This window comes from Lethenteron reissneri, chromosome 28 (genome assembly GCF_015708825.2).
Source record: "Lethenteron reissneri isolate LAM-NWPU_2019-01 chromosome 28, ASM1570882v1, whole genome shotgun sequence".
Lineage (NCBI taxonomy): Eukaryota > Metazoa > Chordata > Hyperoartia > Petromyzontiformes > Petromyzontidae > Lethenteron > Lethenteron reissneri.
This window is the reverse complement of record NC_083806.1, coordinates 3,368,115-3,386,330: the sequence shown is the minus strand read 5'-3', so window position 1 is coordinate 3,386,330 and position 18,216 is coordinate 3,368,115. Positions and strand designations below refer to the sequence as shown.

At 50.4% G+C, this 18,216-nt stretch overlaps 2 protein-coding genes across 6 annotated transcripts in view; one reads left to right on the top strand and one right to left on the bottom strand.

The window, feature by feature from the left end:
* The window catches only part of LOC133348827 (ARF GTPase-activating protein GIT1-like), a 29,176-nt gene extending 27,664 nt beyond the window's left edge, over positions 1-1,512 (bottom strand). For 2 of the 4 annotated variants that reach the window (XM_061561860.1, XM_061561862.1), the window contains exon 1: positions 970-1,512. In XM_061561860.1, the coding sequence (XP_061417844.1) occupies positions 970-1,417 (448 nt within the window). In that variant the 5' untranslated portion in view covers positions 1,418-1,512. The remainder of the gene's footprint in view (positions 1-969) is intronic. The other 2 variants (XM_061561861.1, XM_061561863.1) reach the window with 2 other exon arrangements.
* LOC133348831 (ankyrin repeat domain-containing protein 13D-like) lies at positions 1,487-17,466 on the top strand. 2 transcript variants are annotated; one of them, XM_061561875.1, is made up of 15 exons: positions 1,487-1,685; positions 5,056-5,191; positions 8,898-9,022; positions 10,480-10,525; positions 10,667-10,810; positions 10,947-11,136; positions 11,984-12,050; positions 12,203-12,284; positions 12,736-12,803; positions 12,923-13,053; positions 13,170-13,327; positions 13,579-13,716; positions 14,045-14,274; positions 14,756-14,832; positions 15,097-17,466. In XM_061561875.1, exons 1-15 carry the CDS (start codon positions 1,584-1,586, stop codon positions 15,440-15,442), a joined length of 2,040 nt encoding a protein of 679 aa, XP_061417859.1. In that variant the 5' UTR covers positions 1,487-1,583; the 3' UTR covers positions 15,443-17,466. The 2 variants fall into 2 exon arrangements, with proteins under 2 accessions (XP_061417859.1, XP_061417858.1); XM_061561874.1 differs by having other exon boundaries at positions 1,488-1,685; positions 14,045-14,331.
* The last annotated feature ends 750 nt before the right edge of the window (positions 17,467-18,216 follow it).

Below are 18,216 nucleotides of genomic sequence, written 5' to 3'. Positions count from 1 at the left end.
ATCATCACCAGCATCATCACCATAACCAACATCACCATCATTATCGTAACCATCATCAGCATCGTAACCAGCATCACCATCATCACAATCATCACCAGCATCAGCATCATCACCATCATCAGCATCATCACCATCATCAGCATAACCAACATCACCACCATCATAACCAGCATCATCATCATAACCAGCATCATCATCATAACCAGCACCATCATCATAACCAGCACCATCATCATTATCATAACCAGCATCACCATCACATAATCGTAACCAGCATCACCATCATCATCGTAACCAGCATCACCATCATCAGCATCATGACCAGCATCACCATCACCAGCATCACCATCAGCACCATCACCACCATCAGCACCATGACCGGCACCACCATCATAACCAACATCACCATCATCAGCATCACCATCATCACCATCATCAGCATCACCATCATCACCATCATCAGCATCACCATCATCAACATCATGACCAGCATCACCATCATAACCAGCATCACCATCATCAGCATCATGACCAGCATCACCATCATCAGCATCACCATCAGCACCATCACCACCATCAGCACCATGACCGGCACCACCATTATAACCAACATCACCATCATCAGCATCACCAGTATCAGCATCACCATCAGCACCATCACCACCATCAACATCATGACCAGCATCACCATCATAACCAGCATCACCATCATCATGACCAGCATCACCATCACCATCATCAGCATCACCATCATCAGCACCATCATCATCAGCACCATCATCACCAGCACCATCATCACCAGCACCATCATCACCAGCACCATCATCACCACCATCATCATCAGCATCACCAGCACCATCATCACCAGCACCATCATCATCATAACCACCATCACCACCATCATCACCACCATCACCACCACCATCAGCACCACGACCCGCACCACCACCGCCGCCACCGGGGCTGTACCTGGCGCGCTGCAGTCAGCGCACACCTCGGCGCGCGTCATCTTCCTCGACATCTGGCCGAGCGAGCGAGCGAGCTGCCGGGCGGGCGGGGCCTTCAGCTCCCGCTGAGAATATGAACGGAATTTACAGACTGACGACCAAACGGATACTACGATGATGATGATGTTGATGAAAGAGCCGCTTGCTTGTAGCTTGCTGCTGCTGCTGCTGATGATGATGTGGATGTTGAGGATGGAGAGGGCGAGAAGGATGCACGGCGAGTGTGGACGCGTCCCACACCGGGGGTTGCGCGGAGCGCTCCACTTACACCAAACCCGGGGGGGGGGGATTACCGCCCACACGCACGTACACCCAACGCCCGCTGCCAAGCAAACGCACCCCTCGCTTCCATTCAAAGTCTTATCATTAAACGTCTCAGTGTAAAAGTTAAGCGTTGCGATTGCCGACATTTATATAGGACTGGCGTCGCTGCGAAGCTTAAACTGAAGCACCCCCCCCCCGCGTGTCGCCGGTTGTCCCGAGTTGGTCTCGCCCGTGCGGCCCGCCCTGGAGCGCGGCGGAAGACGGCGGGGGGGACGCGCCACGGCCGCTGCCTCTGAGCCAGCCCGCGTCGCCATGAGCTCGGCCGACAGCAACAAGCCCGAGCACTTCCCGCTGCATCTGCTCGTGTGGCGCAACGGCTTCGGCGAACTCGAGCGGCGCCTCAACGGCGACCGGGTGAGGGGAACGGCGCGAGCGAGCGGGTTCCACGGTCATTGCCGCGTTTATATTTCCCACGCGCTTTGCTCGCCGCCCTGCGCGCTATTGGTCGCGGCGGCTCACGTGGTGCACCGCGCGGCCAATTGCGAGCGAGATCTCGCGCATCCGCGCTGCGGATTACAAAGAGTGGCGGCCGCGACCCCCCCGCCAGCGGGGAGGAGTTAACGGCCCCGCGGGGTCGAGGCGCGAGGAACCCGGCGGCGCGGCTAGGCGAGGCCGGGCGTTCTCGAGGCTTCATCGTAGGCCTCATATCCCTGTGCGCGCTGAGGTTGATAACTGTGATGATGGAGGCGACTAGCCGGGGCAATGGCGAGGGAGATGCTGGGATGACAGGTTCCGCTGTTTTTTTTTGTAATCGTAGGTATGGGAGAGCGCGTTGCCATTGGTGAAGTGACCTGGCAGTGTTGGTCATTACCTCTCTCCTGTCTTCACACACATCCTGTGTTCACAATGCCTAGGGGAGGCCTTCAGTAATGAATCTCTGTACTTCATTCACAGGTGATCGTGTTGTTATTCCCTCTGACACGATATTTGGCAAGACCTGGTCACTTACCTGCTCCTGTATTGCTACCCGGAAGAGATGCGAATGGCACTTGAAATGGAGACCTGAAATTATATAACCGATGGACGAAGAAATCAGAGCTGCTGTGTTGTTGACAAGCCAAGCTTCTGTGTTTTAAATGAATCGTACATAGGGGGGGCACGCAAGTGGCAGTGCCAAGGGGCAACTGTGGTGCAAATTTCGAGATGGTATTCCCAGGTATTCCCATTCAATGTGACATTGACGAGGACTATCTGGGATACTAAATACCTCTCCTTGACTACACTCAATATATCCTGTTGACAAAATTAATGGGGATATCTAGGGCTAAAGAGTTTTGCCTTGTGGATGTACAAGATAATAATTTTGACCCATTGGCAATGGAGACCTGGTTAACAAATTACCGCAACGGTATTTGCACACAGGAAGAGCCGCGATTAACAAACACATCGACGAGGCAAATCTGTAAGTGATCAATGGCTGTCCATGCACACAATGAGATCCTGTTGACTCGTCGACATTGGAGCCTTTCAAGGTTCGCAAGCACCACTTTGTGCACAGTATTTACACGCTGGGGTGCGATCGCCTCGCCTGTGTTTACACTTTACAGGCAGACGAAACCCGAATTAACGCGACGCCTCAGAAGAGCCTTCATAACAGGTCCCACTGTTGCAGTTATAGAAGGGGATTAGGGCGCATGACAGTAGCGATGGAGACCCGAACTTGCTGAACAATGCTCCTGGTTACTTACAATCATGCACAGGTCTGCTCTCTCCGGATATTAATAAACATGTATATATATCGTAACACGCCACTCTGTCAATTCACTGCTTGATGAGAGGGTGATTTGGCCACGATTTGCCCATCTGAGTGTCAGTGAGGGGTGGTGAAGGTGGGGGGAGCATGGCAGATCACTGTTGGCACTGTCAGAGGCCATGTACGGTGCTGTGTCAGCTGTGAAGATCATGCAAATCTGAAACGGAAACGAGTACCAATGGGGAAACAGGATGAGCAGTTAGTGGGTGGAGCACACAAGTGTATGAAGTGCTTGTCCAACCCTGTAACCACTACCACGTTGTCTACTGAATATGAGTACTAAGCCTAACTAACTGGATTCTAGTACCTGTCCTACCCATAACCAACTGTCCAATCAGACATGAGTGCGAACCCAGACCGTAACCAACGAGACACAGGTATTAATCCTACCACTCACAAACTAGCCACCCAGCCCCTAGTCCTAATTATTACCACTAACCAATCAAACCATCCAGGCACTAATGCTAGCTGTGCCCCTATTTCTAGACAAATAGTCAACCATACACGAGTGATCGTTAAACCTCTAATCAACGAGCCATCCAATCACTGACCCTTCCCTCTATCTTTAATACACGTCTGTCACTTTGACATTTTTGTTCATGCTTTAGCTTTGCTATTCAAATAGTCCTGCAGTGACTTACACCTGGAAATGTGTGCGGGTTATTTGTAACGAAAAAAAAATCCCCCATACATAAATATTTAACCACCTCTCACCCAAAGCTCATCCGGATTTGCATTGTGTTCAGTGCCCCTGCTCACTTGCTTCTGTGATGTCCCACAGCTCGGTTCCGCTGGCATTTTAAAAAGTGGTGTTTTATTTGTGGTTGATCAACCAAACCACGCACTGCTGCATCTTGTGTTGCCTGCATGAGCGCACAGCTGGTTCCTGGATTATTGAGAAAATCAAACAAAGACTAGTTGAATTAGAACAGAGCATTGCACGGTACATCAGTGCAGGTGGAAATGTCTCATATTTAGAAATGTACCTATTTTCAATGAGAAAACGTGGTGTGCATTTGTGTCATTCCTTCACATAAAGTCCTGGTCACAAAAGCAAAGTTTGTGGGGAATAGTAGCCATTTTCTCTACTTTTTAGGCATAAGCAATACAAAAATAACACTTATTACCCAGGAAAAAAATTGTGTTACATATACACCCGCACCCTTGTCCCGTGCATCCATGTTGTCCTCATGCACGGGCACCCTGTGTGGGTCAAGCCCTAGGCAGCCATCATACAAACACCAATATGAACACCAAATAGAAATTGCACACGTGTTGTCAAAAAGCGCCTTTTACCATTGAGATGGGACAGTGCGGTGGAACAGAAAGCACAGGAGTGACATCTCAAGTGGTTGATCCCGTTTTCAGATGAGCCAAGATGTAAGGGGGTTGCCTAAGATCGGTATGTCCCTCAGCACTGATGCCAGGAATGCGTTGCTTGAGGTAACTGGGCAGACCCAAACAACCTTCTTCGCAGACAGGAGGCACAAGACGGCATTCCCTATACACGTTTTATAAGGGCTGTCATGGCTGCATTCGTGGAGGAGTGAGAACACCTGATTCGGTTTGGCCACTGAGAGCGAGCCACATTAAGCTCTGTATATGTACATGCACATTTGTGTATACTGTATGTAACAAGATAGTGGTTAGTGGGTTGCACTTAAGAACCTGGCTATCAGTGATTGATTCTTGGCCATGGCTTCACATCAGTGTGGATTATTTTAACCTGTGCTGGGCCTACACTAGGTTGACTCAGACTTCAACAAGTACCTGGTGCATTGTATAAACATCAACACTGGGGATACAAAGGTGGCCGAGCGTGGTGCAAGACATGCCACTCCCTTTTGCACTGTGCCACCCTTCATTAGTGCTCAGCACCTGTTCAAACGGTCTGTTAGGACTCTTCAGGAGATATTTGTGTGTTTGCGTGTGTTCATGTGCATGTGTGTACGCGTGTGTGCGTGTCATCAGAGCAATCTGGACTCGGTGGACCCCCGGGGTAGGACCCCTCTGCATCTGTCGGTGGCACTGGGGCACCTGGAGTCGACGCGGGTGCTGCTGCGCTACAACGCCGACGTCAATCATGAAAACGCACAGGGCTGGACGGGTGGGTGGCTCACTCCTGGGGCGCCTGGTCAGCCTCATGTCCATTAAAGAGATAACATCAGAGATGACTTCTACATTTCAACAGATGACAGCCCATTGAGAGCACAAGTCAGGGAGACCTGGATTTAATTAAGTGTAGCAGAGCAGAATAGGTGTATGCAGACAGAGACCCGTAGACATACCAGCCAGTACTTTTATGAATGCACAACTCTAATAACCTAGATTATTACGAGTGTGCAAGATAGATAACATAGATTGGCCTTTATAGCGAGGTGAGAGCCCATTGAGAGTAGAAGTCCATATTTTTTATAGCGACCTGGATTAATCCAGCAAAGCAGAAGTGATTTACACATTTTTCTAACGATTACCTTGATTTGAAGCTTTCGTGACTGCAGGAATCCATACTCACGTAGGTAGAAAAATAAAATAATAATATATCACGACGTTTCGATCGCAACACAAGCGGTCGTCCTCAGGTGGAAAAAATAATCCAGCAGTGGAACTGCTGAACCGGCGAGAGAGCTGTTACAACAAGAGGTTATTTATGTGGCGATGGGCAAGCAAGCGGGGTCTGAGCTGGAAAGGAATTCCATCCCCGGACACAAGCACGTCAGTTGTGTTAATGGGGCAGATTAGGGAAGGAGAGCTTAGGGAGAGAGATTAGCATGACATGAGCTTCCATCGCCGCATAAGAGTATCATCCCCGCATATGCGCACAACATCAGTGTTAATGGGAGATTATCACTATGTTGATGGGAGAGATTAGGCAGGGAGATTAGGGGTATTAGTAAGTTAATGTAACACAAGCTGCGGCGCTGTCACCTGCGCTGTGAGGCAAGCGCGTCCACGCAAGGGGAACCACCGCAACGGTGGTCGCGCCAGTGAAACACAAAGCCCATCACACAGGCAGAACTATCGATACATCGAGGCTAAGGGAGCAGAGGTGGCCATGTTAGGGAGACCCCAGCTCATTAATGCAGAGGCACCTAACAAGGCAATGCAACTCTGAGAGTCGGAGATAACAGCCAAACAACAGGGAAGAATGGAAGCACCACAGCAATTTACGACTTTGCTTCGTTAATAACGTCCTTCCAATGATTGCTCAGCTTATACCCATCTTCTTGGTTGAAATTGTCTCTGTGTTTATATATCTGGATGGCTTCATGGACAAATCTTTGATGGTAGCCCGAAGGTTTGCAGAGTACCTTGCTCTCACAATTGTGCGAGCCCACTGCGTTATAACAATGATCATCCACTGCAGAGGTATTGGTTCTGCCGTGTTTCAAATCTGCCTTGTGTTCACGAACATGGTCCGAGACATGTCGTTTCGTTTCCCCAATGTAACTGCCGCCGCAGACACAACTTAGTTTGTAGACACCAGGGTATTGCATGTCAGGAATGACATTCTTCACAGATAGGGATCAAATCACGGATTTTGTGTACTGTATTGAATCTGACCTGGATCTTGAGTTTGTTTAAGATTTTGGAAATATTTTGATAACACCTGCTATGTATGGCAAGGTGATGGTTTTGATTGGATCCTCAGATTGTTGTCTCCCCATGGTTGGGGCTACAGCTTTGCGGATTGTGCGGTCTGAGTATTCATTCATCTTGAGGGCTTGGTGTACGTGCTCCAGTTCACTGGCTAGGTGGTGTTGGTCGGAGATGCAGCGGGCCCTATGGTGTAGTGTTTTGATGAGGGAGTTCTTCTGGGCCGGATGGTGGTGGGAGTCAGGCTTTAGATAGGAATCCGTGTGGGTGGTTTTCCTGTAGACGGAATGTCCCAACGAGCCATCAGGCCTCTTCTCGATCAAAACATCCAGGAATGGTAGCTTGCCATCATTTTCCACTTCCATGGTGAATTTGATGGATGGGTGTATGGAATTTATGTGGTTGAAAAAATGGTTCATGCTGGCTGGTCATGTGGCCAGATGACGAAAGTGTCATCTACGTATCTCTTCCACAGGGAAGGATGTAGGGTGGATGTCAGGATGGCAACTGTTTCAAATTTCTCCATGAAAACATTCGCTACCACTGGTGATAAGGGAGAACCCATAGGGGTACCTTCATTTTGTTTGTAGAATGTACCATTCCAGATGAAGTAAGTGTTTGTAAGGCAGTGCCTCACCAAAGTTGGTGCATCAGGATTCAGTCCCTGTTGGACCAAGTCTTCATTGATTGCTATGGTGTCAGGTACAGGTACCTTGGTGAACAGAGAGACTACATCGAAGCTGACAAGCAAATCATCTGGAGACAGTAAAATGTCCATGATTAGAGAAACCAAGTGAGCTGAATTAAATACTGCTGAGGTAGTCTTGCCCGTGAATGAATGCTTGGGTCTCAGACAGAAATCTGGCCAGTTTGTAGGTAGGTGAGTTGATGGGTGGTCTAGCAGCCGAAGGTTTTAGAGAGAGCTGCTTGGTCGATTCGGTTAGGGAAGTCCTGACATGCAATACCCTGGTGTCTACAAACCAAGTTGTGTCTGCGGCAGCAGTTACATTGGGGAAACCAAACGACATGTCTCGGACCGTGTTCGCGAACACAAGTCAGATTTGAAACACGGCAGAGCCAATACCTCTGCAGCGGCTGATCATTGTTATAACGCAGTGGGCTCGCACAATATTGTTTTTTCTGAGACCTAGGTACTCTGAAAACCTTCGGGCTACCATCAAATATTTGTCCATTAAGCCATCCAGATATATAAACACAGAGACAATTTCAACCGAGAAGATGGGTATAAGCTGAGCAATCATTGAAAGGAAGGACGTTATTAACCAAGCAAAGTCGTAACTTGCCTCTGCATTAACGAGCTGGGGTCTCGCTAACATGGCCACCTCTGCTCCCTTCGCCTCGATGTACTGATGGTTCTGGCTTTGTGATGGGCTTTGTGTCTCACTAACGCGACCACCGTTGTGGTGGTTCCCCTTGCGTGGAAGCGCTTGCCTCACAGCCACTTGGCAGCGCCGCAGGTTGTGTTACATTAACTTACTAATACCCCTAATCTCCCTGCCTAATCTCTCCCATCAACATAGTGATAATCTCCCATTAACACTGATGTTGTGCGCATATGCGGGGATGATACTCTTATGCGGCGACGGAAGCTCATTTCATGCTAATCTCCCCCATTAACACAACTGACGTACTTGCGTCCGGGGATGGAATTCCTTTCCAGCTCAGACCCCACTTGCTTGCCCATCGCCACATAAATAACCTCTTGTTGTAACAGCTCTCTCGCTGGTTCAGCAGTCCCACTGCTGGATCATTTTTTTCCCACCTGAGGATGACCGCTTGTGTTGCGATCGTGATATATTACTTTTTGTTTAATTTTTTTAGTCTACCTACGTGACTTTACCGAAAGAACCAAAGAGTAACGGTTACCTGTTTCACCTTTAATAGTGCTGTTTGTTGCTGGCTGCTTGACATTGTGCCATTGTGCAATGCAATCATGAAAACAAATTTCATAGAAACTCAAGAGAAGTACATTCTTGCCTAGATATCCATGGATTGACACAGAGACGCTTGAACTTAGACTTTCCTATAAACCCACAGATGTACACAAAGACTCAAAGATTAACATAAACAGACCAGGTGAGCATCCACGACGTGAGACTAGGAGTCTCTTGTGCAGGGGAGGCCTGGGTGCCGTGTGTGTTGAGGGTGTGAGGGCCGTTGTGCGAGCCACTCCTCTCCCCGCGCGCTGCCGGCAGTGCTGCAGGAGGCGGTGAGCACCGGCGACCCTGAGCTGGTGCAGCTCGTGCTGCAGTACCGGGACTATCAACGCGCCACAAAGAGGCTCGAGGGCATTCCTGAGCTCCTCGGCAAACTCCGCAAGGTGCTGCTGCTTTTGCTATTGCGACAACCGCCAGGACCACCTGTACCACCACCATGCGCCACACCCGCCAACCTCCACCGCTTTGGCCCACTTTCACAACACCTGCCCACCCCCCCCACACCAGCCCACCCCCCCCACACCAGCCCACCCCCCCCCACACCAGCCCACCTCTACATGCCCACCTCCACCACACATGCTCACCACCACCACACACGCCCACCACCACAAACAACAACAACCGCCATTCGCCACTAAGTGGCAGTGACGTCACCACGACGCTTGTGCCAGGCTATGTGCATGTTGAGGCCGCGTGAAGTGTCGAACGCCCGTTGGCAGGTCACGGGGCAGACCCAGGTGCCCATACCACCACACACTCACCTCCACACCTATCCACCATCACCTATCCACCATCACCACCAATTCATCAATACCACAATACCCATTTACCTCCACTATGCCTGCCCACCACCTCTTCTATGACTACACTTGCCTACCACTGCCAAACCATTTACCACCACAGGATCTCTGCTTTTTTTCACAGAATCTCACCCAACCTCTTCAACGCATCCGGAGATAGGACAATTCGTTTGAATGCTCCCCAGCCCTCGTAAACAAATGTTAACATTTTCTGTAATTGATGAGCACCTCATTCGACAGAAGCGCGTGTAAGCGTTTGGGAACCATTACGAGTAATAAAACAAGCAGAAGGTGATTTCGGGACAGAAAATATGCTATTGTGCCAACGAGATTGATCCTTCCAGCATGCTTCACATGTCATATGATCACCATGCTGCATGTATAATGTACCACAGCCTTGATTCACACCGCCCAGATTCAAATTCGTGGCTGTATCTTTCGGCGCATTCCCTACTCCTTCCGTGTCCTTGTCTTCTCCCTCCCTCACCCATCGTCCTTCCTCTCCTGATATCACCGTTCACTTCCTCGCCTCCCATCTTCTCGCCTCCCACCTCTTCCTCCGCTGCGTCGACACAATCGGTGCCTCGCTCGCCCGTGTGGCTGCTCATGAAACCGCCGCGTCTGTGGATTGCCACAGTCACAGGTCAAAATGCCCTTCAAAAACACACGAGGTTTCTATTTTTCCGTCGCTTGTGGTTACTTTTAAGTTTTGGACCTTAGCACAGTAACACAGACGTGCACCTTCCACCACGTGCCATCAAACCACACGTTGTGAAGTATGCTCATTCCAGGTGTTAAATCTGCGCCAGTGTGAATTACTTAGAAAATGTATGATAATAGACGGCTCATTATCATCCACTGTTAGATGAAGGCCTCCCCACGCAGTGATTGCCATGTAGTTGTGTTTGACCATACCTCACACTGGCCAGTGCGGGCTGGTACAAGGCTTTGCGTAAAGCATCGCAATTGCTGGCATGGCTCCTATAGGCTGCTTCAGTACCTGATATGACTTCAAACTTATGTTTGGGTGTCCCTTTCAGGCCCAGGACTTCTATGTGGAAATGAAGTGGGAATTCACGAGCTGGGGTAAGTCTCAACACTCCAGCATGTGGTACATTCCACGGGTGAGAACGATTTCTCAGAGTCAGACAGAACCACTCCTCACCTGTGCTGAGTCATCCCCCCCCACCCCCTCCCCCACCGTGCGTTCTCCCCGGGTGCATGCAGTCCCCCTGGTGTCCAGGATCTGCCCGAGTGACGTCTACAAAGTGTGGAAGTGTGGCGCCAACCTGCGCGTGGACACCACGCTGCTCGGATTCGACCACATGACGTGGCAGCGTGGCAGCCGCAGCTTCATCTTCAAGGGACAGGGTGAGGGGGTCCTCCTCCCCCACCACCCCATTCCACCTCCCTCACTATACTGTCCGCTCCCCCCCCACCCCCTACTCCTCCCCACTGCCCCCCCATCTATAACGCGTGTCGCCCATTGTCCTGCCTGAATGTGCAGACGAGGGCGCGCTGGTGATGGAAGTGGACCATGACAAGCAGGTGATGTACCTGGAGACGCTGGCACTGGACCTGCAGGATCCCGAGCTGCTGCTCTCCACCATGAAGCCGTCCGAGGAACACATCGCCGGCCGCCTCACCTCGCCCATCGTGTCCACGCACATCGACACCAAGAACATCCAGTTCGAGAGGTGAGAGGGTGGCAGCTCGCTTGGGGATTGTGTCCAGGGTTTTCTGAGCCCCCCCCCCCCACCAGGGACTCGTTCATTCCTCCTGCAGAGTCCAGTTGATCGCGCTGCATTCGCAAAACCACTTGCAATGGTGCTGGCCCGTTGCCTGGACCAGCCTGGCCGACCCCGGCTCAAGTTCCCCTCTGCTGCCTTTAGTTGCCCGACCCAACACCACGTAGCCTTAACGAGCGGGCCCGGGAGTTCGCTTTTTTGCTAGGCCCTGGCAGCACCTGCAGCATACGTTACCATCAGTGATGTGAATGCTGTATAGGGTTTGGTGGCAGTCACAATATATCTTGTATTCTTTTTTAAATACCAATCGTGATATAAATCTAGCGGCTGTGACATCAGTAGCATGTTGGTTCTTCCTAATGCAGGCAGTCTGTGCTGAGCAAGGACTCATTTGTGGGGTGATGTATTGAGGCCTTGGGAAAGGGTGCGCTTTGAACCCTCGGTGAAATGACTTATAAGCCAGCGTCCTTGGGCTTGTTTTCATTGCGGAACTGGAGAAGACCTACACATTGTTGGTTAAAGTGTGTGGCTTTACCCTCAAACCACAGCCGTATGTCTGTAAAAACAGTATTTAAAATAGCAATTTTGAATTTACCAATTTTGAAACCAAGGCAGCATAATATGAACAATGAAAAAAATATATATTTCAAAACCACCATCACTCATCTACATGTGGCAGTCGTAATTTCATGGCCTCAAATGCCACGCCGGTGCTCCACACGGAACACCAGTTTCCCAGCATGACCCTAGCCCAGCATTGCTCCAGCTCAGTTTGGTGTCTCTCTCATGCTCACAGGAACATGTCGGGCATCTGGGGCTGGAGGAGCGAGAAAACCGAGGCGGTGAATGGATACGAAGCCAAGGTGCGAACTCTTCAGCTGTCTCCTACGGCGTGTCGTGTAAATAAATTCCACGCGCAAATTAGCATCGAGCTGAGCGCGAGCACAACACCGGTGCAGTGCCGGTCCCTGGCACGCGGTGCGGTCGGGAGTAACGCGGCGGTGTCTGGTGCCAGGTTTACAGCGCCTCCAACGTGGAGCTCGTCACCAAGACACGCACCGAGCACCTCTCCGAGCAGGACAAGTCCCGCAACAAAGGTCCGCCCTGGGAGCTGTCGCTCAAGACGGTTCACACGCCTGCCTGTCACAGAATCGTCTATATGAATTCAAATTGTGAATTGTATGTCTCTGTTGAGCAGTCTCTCTCTTTTGTATGGCGTTGGAAAAGCAACTGACTTAATACTTGTATTGAGTCTGGTATCAGGAGTTGCTTGACATGTAGCGTCCGTACCATCATGTTTGTTAAGCAGTGCACGGAAGCTGCACATTACGCATAGGCATGTGAATCTGTGCGTGCCGCCCTTCGCTTGCGTGATTGGCAAATATATACGCATATTTATATTTGACTATCAGCCTCCTATCAAATACATGCATTGAGCGGGAGGTCTCAGTGTAAAATAGCAAGTGTAAAATTTCCAAACAAAGGCCTTGGCTGCTGATTCTTTGTTGGAAATCTGAGCTAACTGTGCATCGTATTTTGTTGACACAGGCACCAAGACACCCTTACAGTCCTTTCTGGGAATAGCGGAGCAGCACATTGGCACCAGCAGTGGCGGGGTGAGTGCTTTGCCCCACCGGCCCATCTCTGCAGTCATGCCCGTTTCATTTTTCTTGCGCTGCCGGGTAGAAAGTATAAGCATGGCGCTGATGACCCGCCACCTCTTACTGTGGTGTAGGCGGAGATCTTGCAGGTGGCCAGTCCGACCAACCCCACAGCCATCACCCCCGAAGAGTATTTTGACCCGGCATTTGACCTGGGCGTGCGCGACATTGGTCGTCCCATAGAGCTGACCGTCAAAACGCAGAGGTGAGCGACCCCCGCCACGACCGCCCGTCAACTGCATGCCAATGTTCTCCTCTACTGCTTGTCCGTCGAGCGAGCACCTTTGATCGTCTGTGTTCTGCCGTGCGTGGGGGGTGCAGGTTCAAGGCCAAACTGTGGCTGTGCGAGAACCACCCGCTGTCGCTAGTGGAGCAGGTGACGCCCATCATCGACCTCATGGCCATCAGTAACGCGCACTTCGCAAAGCTGCGCGACTTCATCACGTTGCGCCTGCCCTCCGGCTTCCCCGTCAAGATCGGTGAGGTGCATGGTTGTGTGGTCTCATCTTCATTGTTCACCTCATTACCTCCAGCCTGCCATCAGCTCCTCGCCACCTTCTACTTACCGCCTTCTATTCACCTCCTCACAATTCCCCCATTCCCCGATCCTGCCCCTCCATCTCCCAGCCCTTTACAATTCTCTCAGCCTCCATCTCCCACCCCCTGACAACTCCTCCATCTCGCATCCCCCACCCTCTCAACGATTGCTGTCCCCTCGTCCCTCTGACAGAAATTCCTCTGTTTCACGTGCTCAACGCTCGCATCACGTTTGGGAACCTGAACGGGTGCGACTCGCCGGTGGAGAGCGTGTGCTGCTCCATGGCAGGCGGAACGCCGTCGCCCAGCGGGGAGGCCGAGGACCCCACAGGTGAGTGGTGGATACCACCCCTCTGCCTCACCATGGCCTCAACTAAGCAGAATTGCTAACTTCGGAATGTTGTCGCGAAATATCACGACTTTTTGGACTTCTCTAGCAAAAACATTTGTCAGGAGTTGAAGATGCCCGCAGTGGCGTGTGTCGAAAACTTGAGAGATGCACTAAACTTGGGGCGGCCGAACTTGGGGATTTGCACAACATCTGACCGCTCAGTATTAGCATCGACCGGTCGTTGTGACAAGAGTACCGTTCGCAAGACGTCGCTTGCCCCGCTGCTTGTGCTGACAAGACTCCGTGTGTGCGCATGTGCGGTGCTCAGTCCCGCTGGTGCAGACGACCCCGGAGGTGGCCGTGGCGGCGGCGTGCCCGGCACCGGGTGAAGGTGCCGGCGTACGGAGCTGCGAAGTCGACCCGTCGGTGTTCGAGGCCCCGCGTGGTTACACCGTCGTGGGCAGCAGCAAGCATGAGCCCATGCGGGATGAGGACGATGACCTCCTGCAGTTTGCCATCCAGCAGAGCCTGCTGGAGGCCGGCACCGAGGCGGAGCAGGTGGGCCGCGCCGTTGGAAGTGCGGAGACGGCAGGAGCGTGGGACGGTGACACGAGGGTTCGTGCCACACTATTTCCACATTACCGAGGTTTAGCTGGGCTACCAGCAAAGTGGTCATTTGCGCACCGTGAGCTTTCCCAGGAGTTGAGCCACTTCACAGCTTCACCCGTGCTCATCAGCCACCATCAATCAACTACTTGACTAAGGCCTCTTCAAGCAGCCGCAATCTCTCGCAATCATTCGATGTAACAATCCACCCAGCACGTACAAATGAAACGATCTCATTGCTCAAACTTTGCCCAACTTATATCTCAATCAGTCTGTAAATCATTTACGTTGGGCTCGGTTTATACCAAATCAACTCCGAGACTAGCTCACAGTTGCTCAGTGGCCCAATAAAACTACCTGTGACTCTTCTCCTCCACGTTCCACGCTTCTTTGGGTTCTCTGCTCACGTCAGAACTTGCCATGTCGTCCGCAGGTGACCGTATGGGAGGCCCTGTCCAACAGCGTTCCAGGCGGTCAGCACCTCACCGACGAAGAGAGGGAGCTGGAAAGGTCAGTACATCCCCCAAGTGTGCCGTGTCAACATTACTGACAAAAACAAGCGCAGCGGCACACTCAAAATGTTTGTATATGTAATTACTGTTTGCCAGCTGCACACAGATGCCACGCAGTTTGTTATGAGGATCCAGCAAAGTTGATGAGCTTCCTGTCTCTATATGTTTTCACTGTTACCGAAGCTCAGTGATCACAGCTCTTGTTTTATGTTAACAGCTCATTGGGACGGAGGATATTAAAATATTTGTTTGACCACTGCAGGGCCCTGCAGGAAAGCTTGCTGCTGCACGCAACAGCAGGGGGGTGTGGTTTGGCCAAGGAAGGAGGAATTTTGGGCACGGCAAACCCGAGCGATGAGGCACCACCGGCGGCACTGCTGAAGGACGTCGACGCCGGAGAAGGGGACGATGGCGGCACAGTGCCGCCGGCACAGACGCCGGTGGCAGCACAGTCGCCGGCCTCCTTGCCAGTGCAGGTCGGCTACGCTGAGCAGCTGCGCCTGGTGCTGGAGATGTCGGCGCGAGAGCAGCAGGAGGCGGAGCGCCGGCAACGCGAGGAGGAGGACGAGCTGGAGCGAGTGCTCATGCTGTCGCTCACTGAGAAGTAGCGGCGTCGCGAGCACCGTCTCGCCTGTGCGCCGGCCCAGCGGCACGCCTATGAGGTCGCACGTAGCGGCAGCAGGGTCGCACCTTCATCAGTAGGGGGCAGCAGCAGCAGCAGCTGCAGCCCGAGTGCTGGCTGTAACCATGTGACCGCTTTGGGAGGTTCCCGACATTCCTAGCAATAGTCGTTTTGAAAGATTTAGGCTTGCGTGTCTCCCTGCCCACCACCAGACCTCACAAAGGCACGTAGCTGCCTGAACATAAACTACAGCTCCAACCTATGACACAATCGTCATGCCACAAGGCCAAAACCACAAGGAACTGATCTGTTCGGGTAAAATGTTTCCCCTTTTCATTAATCATAAAGCGGCAAAATTACCTGTCACCCTGCGGAGACAAGTTGACGAGTTTAATTCCATTCATAGGCGTGTTGTATCTGCCCAAATAATTTTTTTTACTGAAAGATGATATGGTACTTGGTATATAATAAATAGTAAATGTTCCGTGTTATATCATGCAACACGAGAGGTATAAGGGAAAAGCAGAAGAGTGACAATACCTGGTCAGTGTTGACAGCACTGTTGAGCTGACACACCTTTCCAGTGTACACTCACCTGGTTTAGATAAGGGACTTAATATCACTATTATCCTTAATATTGCTATTTATCACACTCCTCTTTGTGATTCCCCAAGGACCCCCAAAGCGGCATCATCTGCTAGCAGCAACATCACTTTACAAGGTCACGGGTTGAGGTTTAGTCCGTTTGTGCAACGGTGACGACTGCTTTGTGATGATCTGTGTAATTCCTATCATGCACACTTATAAATTTTGTTCCATTTAAAAATGTACTATTTCAGGATGTGGATTGTGTACTTGGCCTCTTGCGGGTGTGTCATTGAAAACGGATGTAACCGTTGCCACGATTTATGTGACGTCTGATGATTGCGCACCTGTTGATTAATCTATGCGAGTGAGGTGTGACCAGAGCTATGTTGCTGGATGGGGAGGGCACTGCACTGCGTTTGCTGCATTGATGGGAGTGTAATGCAGCCCTGTTGTAGGATTTAGTACTTGCCTAAAGATGGATCTTTGTAGACCTTGGCTGCATCAACAGCCATTAGGTACTGGCTGTCAGGCCTGCCAGGCTGTACAAAAGCGGGCTTATGAAATATGCTGTACAATACACGGCATCAACGCCAAGTGGCACTGAATGCCGTTGTTAAGCCTGACGATGCGGTTTGTGTCCGTGTTTTCTGATCAAAAAGTGCAGACCAAGATGATGAAAACCGAGTAGTGGCTGCAATCATGTGCGTAGAGCCTTTTTCGATCGAGATTGTCTTTGCAGTACTACAAGGCCACGGTGGATTTGTAGGTGTCTCGCTGTCGTACTGATACAGCCCGTAGAACTGTGTGCATTATTGTCTTTTCGCCCGTATTGCGAGAGATCGTTTGTTGTATGAAGAATAAATCTTGCCTTCTGTCGTAGGCCTCTAGTGACATTTGCAGCTGTCAGTACCAAACAAAGCATTGTTTTAGGCAGACGAAGTAAAATGTTTACGTGTTGTAATAAACTCGTGGCAGATCCAATTCTATAGGCAGACTTGATTATAAGAACTTCAGAAGTAGTAGTGGACGAATGCTTGCACATGCAGTGATTGCTGATTTCGGCAGCCACGCTAAATGTTATTGTTTATGTTGTGCCTTAAGTGGTGTGTGCTAATTTATATTTCTTTGAAGCCATTTACTTTAAACTCCATGAACCAAATGATTGTCTTACAGTAATAGTTTTTTGTGTATATAGTTTGTTTTCTTCTAAAGGCCTTGTGTTTCATTTCCTTTCTGTGCACAACGCATGTGACAATTGCGCCACAGCTTTCTGACGACGAAGGTCCCAGCACCGAAGTGATGGCAGTATTTGCGCAGTAGTTCTATCAGTGACACTTGCCAGTGTTCTGGGCCTTGAGTACACACAGTTTGGCTGGCAGTACAAAGTATTTATACAATAAAGAATAAAACTAGCCATCTCTACGTGGCGCCTTGGAGTGTTTGTTTTACAGTACCCTGACTGGTTATGTTCGTCTTGCTACGTTTGTGCTAAACACCATGAAATTAAAAATAACCGTGCAGCACCGAAACTATTTGATTACGCCACTGCTGCCAATAACACTTTTTACTCGATAGAGCAGGGGTCGGGAACCTTTTTTACTGGGAGAGCCGTAAAAGCCAAATATTTCTAAATATATTTCATTGAGAGCCATATAGCATTTTTAACGTATAATAAATTAAATATATCTTACTTTTAATGCGACTTCTGGTCACGGGACCCGTGACCCGTGAAATTTATCTTCAAAACTAATTTGTTTACTTTCAAATGACACAGTATTATTAAGCAATATTACAAGTTTTTTTTTTAAATCTGTTCCAAATTTATTTTATTTATTTTTATTTTCAACTCAAAATTGTCTGGGAGCCATGTTGCCGTCACCGGAAGAGCCATATATGGCTCGCGAGCCATAGGTTCCCGACCGCTGCGATAGAGGGAGCTCTTAAGAGTTCCTCCAGAAGGTGTTGGCATACTCTTCCACGCTGGCGAGACGTGTTGGAAGAGGTTGGAGCAACCATATTTTATTTTATTACAAGCAACCTGCCAATCGAGGAAGCGGTGTAAGCAATTATACTGCTGGGTGGACAGCTTGGGGGACTTAATAAACGTGCCCCATTGTTTCAGCTGCCGCGCCTGGAGATCAAGCCGGCTCACCAGGAAGAGTGCATCACGGT